At 40.1% G+C, this 11,043-nt stretch overlaps 1 protein-coding gene across 1 annotated transcript; it reads right to left on the reverse strand.

Annotated features, from left to right (window-relative positions):
- Window positions 1–7,013: 7,013 nt before the first annotated feature.
- On the reverse strand, window positions 7,014–11,043 carry fbp1b (fructose-1,6-bisphosphatase 1b). Its single transcript, XM_033646079.2, has 8 exons — window positions 10,841–11,043; window positions 9,045–9,207; window positions 8,822–8,914; window positions 8,214–8,354; window positions 7,952–8,089; window positions 7,673–7,792; window positions 7,341–7,530; window positions 7,014–7,229 (listed from the first exon to the last, which is right to left on the reverse strand). Exons 1-7 carry the CDS (start codon window positions 11,008–11,010, stop codon window positions 7,342–7,344), a joined length of 1,014 nt encoding a protein of 337 aa, XP_033501970.2. The 5' UTR covers window positions 11,011–11,043; the 3' UTR covers window positions 7,014–7,229; window position 7,341.

The raw sequence follows: 11,043 nt of genomic DNA on the forward strand, positions 1-11,043 counted from the left end.
CTTTGCACCCCTTACTATCTCTTCCTGTCTGCGTATCTGTTCTACAACCAGCTTTCTTTTATCTTTGAGGCCTGCTGTATTCCATACCGGTTTACCTGAGCCAAGCCCCAGGCCTCCCCGGCCAAACTGAACATTACCTACAATCTCTGCATGTCTAAGAGCTGTCTCTGCCTCCTGAACTGCCGATCTTGGGTTCCACTTCCTCCCCTTGGTTGGATTTGGAACCACACTCCTAACTACCACGTCCTTACTCCCAGATAACAAGAGCTCTGTCCTGACCTTGGTACATTTAAATTCCTCTGTTAAACAGAGACAGAAAATGAGATGTGACCCAGGGCTTCCCTGACATTTGCCTGAGTAATCACAATGTTCGTGCAGAACTGAAGATGCTGTTTGAATAGCATGGGCCATTGGTGCTAGATTATCTTTCTGCCAGCCTCAGAAGTATTCTTAGAACATCAGGCTAGACACAGGAAGCGTGTGGGCTGATTTATGACATTTCGGTGAATAATTGCTGATGCAGTTGACAAAGGCGCAGATCATTCCAGCTCAGTGTTAAAGAAGCCTGAGATACACAACAACTGTATTACATGGGAAGAGTGACACATCCCTAAAAAGACCTAAAGATATACAAATGCAAACAGATCCAAGAATATCCTTTAATATGTTTTCATTCATGTGGATGTAGAGGCCTGTAGTTTGGTGGTTCAATTCCTGCCATTTATATTACAGCTATTGTCCCTAAACTTTAATACACACACTTCCTATAGCAGGAGAGACACTGACTCTAGGTTTATGAAGAGTTTGGTGGTCAGAGCTCAGTTGAGGCTGTCTTCAGTGACAGTAACCACATGCTTTAAATCCAAACACACCACCCTTTGTTAGGCGCAGCACCAGCGGTGGTCTGGTCCAACTGTCCCAATCTATGACACCATTGAATAAATCAAGCTAATCTGAGTGGATTTTTCCCCCACTTCCATAGACAAATACCACAAAATATCATGGTTACTACTGTATTTGACACACCATAAATGAAACAGAAAAGGAGATCAAAGTTCTTTCAGTATTCAGGAACCATTCAGAGGACACACATGCCATACATTATTATTTCGTTCAGATAAATTACCAGCTATTTTGCTGAGCCAGACACTTCCTTTAAAGCAGTCGCTGTGGAAATACGCAGGTCTCACATGCATGATCAGATGGAAGTTTAATAAAACCTGATATCAAGGTAAACTTAAGAGAAGTTACTGGACTATCTCAGTGCACTGCAAGCATTAATGTTGCCTGGTAACATAACTTTGTCAAAACAGTTTCACTTCTTTGCCTTCTCAACTGCAGTAATGGTTTCCCCCATCCAGCTTGGCTCCAGTACAGGCCCACTTACTGGTACATCAGTTTTGGTTCCAGTCTCAGACAAGAGTTTTTCATGACTGGGTAACCAGAGACTCACTCAGATGTCAGTTTGATTTTGAGATTTTGGATGTGGAAAAGTGAAATGCAATCTTGTGATATGAATCTACCAAGGAAACTTGGACTGTTACCTCCAAAAAATGAGTATTTTGTGGGGCAGGGGGTGGGTATGATTGGGGATGCATGAAGTATCAGGTACAAATATGGGTCCTGTCTGGACGACAGTTGAGGCAGTATTTGGATTAGCAGTTAGCTCCGGTCAGGGTGGTCTGGGATACAGAGTTTATGTTTAATTTAAACATAGGCTCTGTGAGTCTGCCTACTGTCACTGTGCTGAGAAAAGCCATGCTGATGGGTTAAACAAGGGGTGGGATGGTGAATGACTGAAGTTATGAAACCTTTTTATGGTACACAACCTGGCAGACAGAATGTTGTTTATGGTGGAAGTCTGTGGCTGAATAGATATACAGATATAGTTTTTATCTTCTGCTTATGAGCTACTGTCGCAGTTGGGGACCTTCATTTCCATTTCATAACTGCATCTCTGTCTCCTCTCATTATCTGTCAACCCTTGACTGTCTTCTCGTAAAAGAAATAAAAGTGCCCCCAAAACCAGTAAGAGTCTACAGCCGTGCTTTGTCTAAATGAGGCTGTACAATGCTCACAATGACAGTGCACACATGCTGATGTTTAGCAACCACAGTCACCATCTTACTTAAGGGAGGTGGATGACAATCATTAGTATTTGCAAATGTTTAGTTTAGTTACCAAAGTGCTGGACAATTTTAATTTTTTACCTGACCATGGCATTGGAGGAACAGTTAAAGGATCACCAAAGTTATTACAATTCATCCTGCAAGTCAAGGGACTTTGATGGTGTGCCACAATTTGTCTACTTTTGTGCTGAGTTGTTTACACTTTTCACTATAAGCACAAACCCCAACCTCAAGGTGACAATAGAGAAAAAAAATCAGAGAATCATCAAAGTCGGTAAGACTGATCCTCTGGAGAAAATGAATGTCTGAACAAAATTTCTCAACAATCCATGAAATAGCAGATAATTCAGTCTAGACCAAAGTGGTAAATTGACTGACTGACAGAGCATTGCTGCTAGTATGGCTAAAAAGAACATGCTTGTTATCGACTTCTTTTATTTCATAATAGGCCTATTTGTCCTTTATTTCTTGTCTTTCTGCATAATGACAAACTGGTGGATCTTTTGTCTTAGTGGTCCTTTTCATCCAGCACCAGCAAAACTGAGATGAGCTGCAGAGAGGGGGGAGGTTGTTGAGTAAGCTGTCAGCTGCAAAGACACACTACATACGCAGCACTATAACACTCTTCATCAGAGTGTAAAGTAAACAGAGCCTGTCTGGACACGGGCTGGATATCAGACAGACAAGGAAGGACTACAACAGACAACAACAGGTACTGACCTGTCTAGGTCAGACAGAAAAAAGGACAAAACAGTGTTGCAAATATATGACATATTGTATTATTATATCATTTAACAACAGATCAATTGGCAGATGGCTAAAATATTCTGGTATGCCACCTACAGGGCTGTAGTCAAGACCAACTTAAGTTCTAGTGTGTAGGATTTAGTGGCAATAGAATGCAATCAACTGAACCTTCTCCTGTGTGCCAAGTGTGTAAAAAAGCTATGGTGGCCAATGCAAAAACAAAAAGCACAAATGGTCCTTGTTTGGTTTGTCCATTTTGGACTACAGTAGAAGCAACATGGTGGGCTCCATGGAAGAGGACCGACTCTGTATTTAGACCTAAATGTCTCATTCTACGGTAATAACAACAAAGCACATCTTAGTTTCCAGCATATTGTCACTTCCAACTCGTCAGATACAGACACTTGGTAAGTGGCCCTATGTCAAGCTATGATGCTTGAGGGTAACCCTCCTGTGTCAGTTTTGGACACTCGTTACATGCATTGTGTCTCTTCAAATAAAAAGTCAGTTTTCACAGGAAATGTACAGTTTCTGCCTGTAAATGCATACTGTTTCCTCTCAAAACATACTTAGAATGGAGGTTTAAAAAAAAAAAACCATCTCTTTTGGTTTACTTCTTTAGGTTTGGGCAACAAAAGAATGTGGTTAGGTTTAGAAAAATAACATCATTTGGCTTAAAATAAGTACGTTTGTTGCTAATGTAATGTACATAGCATTGTGTGCTACACATACTAAAAATCTGTTTTTATTCAAATAAATCAACTGACTGACACACAGAAAACTATTAACAGTCTCCTGAGTGAAAGGCTTTGTCACACTACTGCCCTGTGCATTAGTATGGTTATACACTAATGAAAACACAGTTATAATTATTATATTTAATTTCTGCCAAAATATATCCCTGTAAATCCTACACACTGGATTTTTAATTGAGTCCAAAGTCCAAAGGCAGTCGAGACTAAGTCAAAAGTGATTCCAGAGCAAGAAATCAAATTAAATTATGGTAGAATTTGCAAACATTTTGCCATGTTAGCTGAGGTAGTTAACTAGTAACTTGCTGGAAGTGATGTTACTGTTAGCGAACTGTGCCGGGAAGTGCTGAGCTGCACAACTGGCACAATGCCAGAGAGGAAAAGGCAGCGGGTGTACTATTTTGTTGAATCAAGGATACTTCAACTGATCCCAAATCAGCAGCCAGGAACAACTAGACCAGTTTTAAAATGCTGAGCCTGAGATCAAGACAAGTGGAAGACTTAAAAAAATAAGAACCCTGGTCACCTACTCCTGTTTCAAACTTATTATATGATTTTCTCTTTTGTCAGAGAAAAATTAATAGTTACTGATATCACCAGATTTAAGACATTACTCATTTTGGGGGGAAAAGGAAATGCCTGTCCTGAAAAGCAACAATAACCTTTGAGAGCTTTACTTAATTTGAATATACATTTCAATAGTATGACTATATTCAAACCAACATGTGTCGTCTCATCTTGTCCTTATGAGAACATGCATATATACAGTACAGACACACACCCCACACACAGTAGCAAGGGAAAAATAAACAGACTGGGTTTTGCTTTTCCTGCAAAATCTAAATATTGACTCAGTAACCTATAATCATACACAGTCTGAACAAAATTGAAATAAACAAGTGTGCCTAAAGTGTGTAAATGTTTGTGTGTCTCATGGGCACTGAGGCCCTTGAATGCTGACACTGACAAACACCCATAAAAAAGAGGAAGTGGTTCAGTTTTTAGTGAATACCAGACAATATGGATTCCATCCAGCACGCTGGAGCTACATAAATTATGTTGTATTCTCTATATATACAAAGAAGATCTTTTGAAAGCACTGAGCTTCCCGTCTCTGATCAAACATCTGCTATCAATTCACATAATTTTACTTTCATATGACTCACATGCAATATTCAAGAGGCTTTAGATTGCCAAGACTTACGTTTTTAAAAAAGCAATAAAAATTCCATTATGTTCTCAGAGGAGCTTTTCGCTTCAATGCCAAGTTTCCAAGTGACATCAGCAGCCAGAGATCCGCACAACTGTGTTATTATTGTGTTGTAATGCTATTAAAAGCTCATTAAATTTCATATCAGTCTTTCAATCTTTCTTTTTTTCCTCTGCTGGAAGCTACAGTACAACATTGGGAAGGATACAGACTGTGTATGCCGACTCGAAGGCACTGTTGTTCTACGGACCATAATGACTGTTTTGCGAAATAAACTTGATTGATTGAATTAGGCTTTGTGTCAACATACTGTTGGATCTTTTTTCCTGTCTCAGCGAGTCTTTATGGCTCATTAGTGAAGTGGCAAAGCTGAAACATTTCTGGCTCTACTAAGGTCTGTCAGGGTGTGCTGCTGATGCCAGAAATCATCTGAGGCTAACAAGGAAACAGGTTTTGGGAGAAATTAAAGTTGTTAATGGGTATGGACATAAGTTTTTTTGTTTGTTTCTTTGTTTGCTTTTTAAAGATGTTCTACTGTCCTTTATGTTTCTGCTTCTATGTCATTTCAGGTAAAGCTGGGGTACGCAAAAAATCTGGAAAAGGCTTTAAAAAAAAAAAAAAAAGGACTAAGTTGAAAATGCACCCTCCTGCAGCTCTCCCCTCCCTGTCCAGAGCCCCTCCAACCAGACGAACATGGGAAAATGCATGCTCTTCATACCCTAACACAGTGTTTCCCATACACTATTATGTAATCTTATTTCATTGTAAAGTTGCAACAGCCAACTCGCTCAGCTCCTCCTTGCCTCACTCTCTGTTATCAGATCACAAATGAGACAAGAATTACTTATCTAGCCACTTCATGGTCCCTCCGCCTTGCTCCTGACTGCTGTGGACTGCTTTGCCGGGAGGAAAGATGGCAGCAGCTCCAGAGACCAAGCTTTGGTCAGTGGTGATAGTGCCTCGAATTTGGCCAGCACAAACTCACAGTGGGCTGGTAGCGAGCTGTAGCGCTGAGTCTAATCTGTTGTCTAATGGCAGTAACAAAAACTTTGCCGGACTGGCGAGGAGTCGGGCTGTGCTGCTGCTGCTGACTGGGGGTCTGTCTCCAGAGCTGCCCGCTCTCCTCCTGGCGAGGCAAGGTGGTGTGTAGTGGCAGGCAGTGAGGCAGAGGATCCATTATGATTCAGGGCTCTTGCTAATGTTAGCTAAATAAATATGAACTTGAAGCCCCAGTTGTGAGTCCTTAGCTTCAGTTAGCAGAAGGCTGAACTATTGGCAACATTTTCTCTCCATCTCTGAAACACTTTGCTGACATGGACAGGTGTTTTATTTTGTTTATTGTCAGACACTCTTTTTGATACGTCAGTCTTCCTCTTTTGGGGTTGGTTTGCAGTGTCGGTGGTTGTTGCCAATGCTGGAATAGCAACTTTCTTTGCAGGATTCTCCACCATTAAATCAGGCTTTCACTGAAGGGACTTCAAAAAAACAGGAATGTCCTCTCTCTGATAGTCTCCCTTCACAACCTTGATTTTCTAAAGCCTGAAAACATAGTCAAGAGGAGGTACAGAAATCAATTTCTTTTTCCCTCAGACGACTTGAATCACAAAATGCTCCATTTATTATGGGATGATTGCCCAATGATGTCAAACAAAACTGTTGACCCCAGCTTTAAAAGAACAGTTTTTACATTTTGGTGAATGTTTATTCGATTTCTTGCCAAGCTGAGAAGATGGATACTCTAAGCTGAACCCAGCAGGCAATTACCTTACCTCAGAATTAAGACTGGAAACAGGAGCAGCCTGGGTCTGTCTAAAGGTAACAAGATTTGCCCACCAGCTGCAAATCAGACTGTGGGCCCATGTGTAAGTGTGTGGACATCCTGTTGTACCTCAGCCCAAAGTGCTGTGTTCGGTTTGTTGCTTCTGAAAGCAATTTGAGCAGATGGTCAATGAAATTACACAGTATTGTTCAGCCTTTGAAAGAGGCTGAAATTGTATGTGGCAGTAAAAATGGGCAATTTGGATGGAAACAAAACGACAAACAAACTTCTAGTGCATCCAATGATTCATCCACAAAGAGTTTTAACACAAAGAAAAATACAGTATGTCCTTGCATAGAGAGTCAGACATCAACCTATACATGCATGCAAGATATTTGCAACTCAAACATCGTAAGTGTTTTTTAATTTGCCTTTATTTAAAAAATACAGGGTAAGTCTCTACAAATATCGCCCACAGCAGCAAGGTGGAATTAGCATAGTGCAAGGCAGACGTAGGGCCCAGCGAGGTTCCTGGTTCTTTCATCAGTGCAGTTGAGGGAATGAGTTGAAAGCACTTCACAATGAATGTCCTGATTGAGCCTCTTGGTTGTGCTGTCAGTCCTTTAAAGAGACTGAAAAAAAACAACAAAAAAAAACAAAATTATTTATGATCCCAGACTGTTTGCTAATTGATGCTCATTATATATGCTCCTGTGTAAGGCTGATACATAAGAGTGGAATACCTCATTTCTTATGCTTCTTGCAGATGGAAAGATACTCCTTCACATCATCAGGGGATCCCAGGACCACGGGCACTCGCTCGTGGATGCTGGTGGGCTGGATGTCCAAAACATTCATGGATCCTGTGGTGGCCATGCCTCCAGCCTGCTCCATGATGAAGGCCATGGGGTTGCATTCATACAGCAGCCTCAGCTGAACAACAGGAAGCAGAAACAGGAGTGTGATGATACAAGACAAAAGAACTTATGTGTGGATTTTACTGCAACTTAACATCTGAAATGATTCCAGAATGATTCCACGTTTTTGTCCATTTGTAAAATACCCCAATGCTCACCTTGCCCTTAGGACTCTTGACATTAGCAGGATATAAAAAGATCCCTCCATACACCAAAGTACGATGAACATCAGCTACCATTGAGCCAACATATCGACTGCCATATGGAGCAGAACCATCCTAGAGAAACATTTTAATGTAGAATTTTAGACAACAAGTCATGTGGATGTTCAAAATTCAAAATATTTTGTAGGCAATTCCACATTAGGCCTTTGCAGTGTACATGTAATGGTGTTTAAAAGCAACAGTGACCATACACAGTTCCCTCATTGCCATTACCTCTGGGTATTTCTTCTTTTGTAGGTACTCTGTCACATCTGGATAAAAATGCTGTGCATAGCCCTCATTCAAACTGTAGATTTTTCCCTTTTTCTTGATCTTCACATCTCTGTCCACCAGGATGAACTCGCCAATTGCCTAAAAGAGAAATGCAAGATAGTGACAAACATTACAGAATATGATAATGAATACACATATAAACTGAAATAATGAGCAGAAAGAAGTTTTAATATCATCTATGACAGTAAAATCTTGGTCTTACAGGGTCAAGCATAAAGCAGTTGACTCCCTGACCAGTGGAGAGGACCATCATGGTGGCGCTGCCATACAGAGCATAACCCGCTGCCACAAGGTTTCTTCCAGGCTGCAGAGCATCCTTCTCAGATGGCTCACCATCTGTGGTCTGTGAAACAACACATGAAAAAATGTCACAACAACAGGGAGAGGCATTTTGGAAACCAATACGGTTGTTGACACTGCCAGTTGGAATGTTGCTGTCTTTGACAAGCATACAGGGCAAGAGGATACAGTTTGGTAGTTTAATCTATAGCAATACATCAGATTTTAAGGTAATTAACCACAAAGATTCTTATTTTCAGGAGACTATAAACTAATGAAAAAATAGTTATGCATATTATTTATCATTTCTGCCAAAAGAGGCCCCTAAATCCTACACACTAGACCTTTAAGTACAGGATCTGAGCAAATGTACTTAGTTACTTTACACTACGAGACCCTACTTTTATTTTACAGTTGCCAATTTGCAAAACTCTGGAGAGGGCTTTCAGAAAAATAAATGAATGAATTCAGGGGGAAATCAATATGAATTAAAAGTGTTTTGAATCAGCATGCAGATTCATCATTACTAACCTTTTTGTAGATGCCGAAAATTGTTCCAATCGAGACAAGACAGTCAATGTTTGAGGAACCATCCAATGGATCAAAGCACACAATGTATTTTCCCTGCCATTTAAGAACATATGTTATCAGTGTCATAATAATACCAGAAAAACATGTGGAAATCTTTAACATAAGGAAAAAGCAGACATATTTGCACAGATATGCATGTATATGGTGTACAGATGTCAAGTACCTGCTTCTCTGGTTCCACAATAAGTGCCCTCTCGTCCTCCTCTGACACCAGCACACAGGAGGTGAATGAGGACTTGATCATGTTGATGACCAGGTCATTGGACAGGACGTCCAGTTTCTTCACCTGGTCCCCTGTCACGTTGGTGCTTCCAGCAATGCCATATCTTTCAAGAAAGGAAAGAGGAGCAGGCCAAAATGATCAAAGCCTAAAAAAAAAAGCTATCCATACTGATGCAATTTTAAAAGCACAGTTAAGGGAATGTAATGATTCAGGCTTTCTTGTTAACTGCCAGCATTATTATTTTTGTTAAAACTAGTGACAAAAGGTAAAAGTCCCTTATCTTCTTGATCTCTGGCCTGGGGGTTTGTACACAACATGTGCAGGGTTCACCTTTGGCTGGGGTGTTAAAACTGCTTACTGATTCTTACGTCATATTGCGTGTAACTAAAACAAACACTAAAGGCTGATATACAACTCTTATGTCAAACACATTTAAAGGTTCCATATTGTAAAAAGTCAGATTTCCATGTCTTTTATGATATAGCAGGTGTAGATGCTATATAATATTGTGAAAGTATCAAAATGCTTAATCCACAGTGAAAGAGACAGTACATACTCAGAAAGTGTGCCTTTAAATGAGCCGTTACCACTTCCGCAAAGTTGTGATGTCACAACTATACTATATAAAAAGGCAGAAACTGCTGCTACAGTGCTGCCACAGTCATTTATCAGCTGCAAGGACGGTGCAGAGACACTAAGAGTGCAGATGTGGATGACCTGGAAACGCTGACCAATCGGAGCAGACAGTGCTTTTTTTTAAAGATATTTTTTGGGCCATTTTTTTGGGGGGGGGGGCCATTCATACCATTTCATTGTATCTACAACCATTTCATTGTATATTGTATATATTTCAGATTGTCTACTTTACTATTTTATTATTTATTTTATTTTATTGTCTACTTTAATATTTTATTTTATTTTAATGTCTACTTTAATATTTTATTTTATTTTATTTAATGTCTACTTTAATATTTTATTTTATTTATTTCATTGTCTATTTTAGTATCTTATTTATGTCTTCATCTTTATCTCTTGTTTCCATTCATGCTGTATTTCTATTTCTACTTTGCACGGAGCATTGGAACAAAAACAATTTCCCCCTGGGGATTAATAAAGTATTCTGAATCTGAATCTGAATTTTACGTTTAATGGACAGGACAGATAAGTGTGAAGGGAGAGAGAGGGGGGATGACATGCAGCAAAGGACCACAGGCTGGATTCGAACCCGGCCGCTGTGGCAACAGCCTTGTACATGGGGTGCCTGCTCTACCACTAAGCCACCAAGAGCAGAGAGTGCTTTATAAAAGGGAGGGAAGCTTAAAGGGACAGGCACTAAAATTGAATGCTTCAGACAGAGCCTAAATACAGGTATATTCAGGCAGACAGTATGAGAAAAATTAACTGCTTTTGAACATAAAAGCATGTGAACATGGTCTCGTAGAAACTCCAAATACAAGTATGAACCTGAAAATGAGCATAATATGAGACCCTTAAGAGAGAAAAACTAATGCACTGGAATAGAAACTTGATAACCAAAAAATAATGGTAAAATAAAAAACAAATGAAAGTCATCAAATAATAGTAACCTTGATTGACTTATAAATGTTTAATAGGGTGGAAACTGTAGCTCCCTTTCTCATCAATCAGTCCGATGAGAATTTGACAGCCTCATTTTTCCACATGCATGCATGTTTCCCTTTTTTTCCCCACCTGGGAATGAAAAGAACTGTACTCACAGGTTAGCGATCCCAGCCTTCCTGACAGCAGTTGAGATGGCTTTGACAGCGGTGCAGATGGAGTTGATCAAGTTTGTCAGCTCACCTGTTCCATGGGCCTTCCTGCCTTCCTCCAGAACAAACCTGGTGAGGGTCAGCACGTTGGTATCGAAGGCTGCTGTGTCAGACATTTTGCTGTCAGGTGTGGGACTGGGACCTAATGC

Source organism: Epinephelus lanceolatus, chromosome 19 (genome assembly GCF_041903045.1).
Source record: "Epinephelus lanceolatus isolate andai-2023 chromosome 19, ASM4190304v1, whole genome shotgun sequence".
Classification (NCBI taxonomy): Eukaryota; Metazoa; Chordata; class Actinopteri; order Perciformes; family Serranidae; genus Epinephelus; species Epinephelus lanceolatus.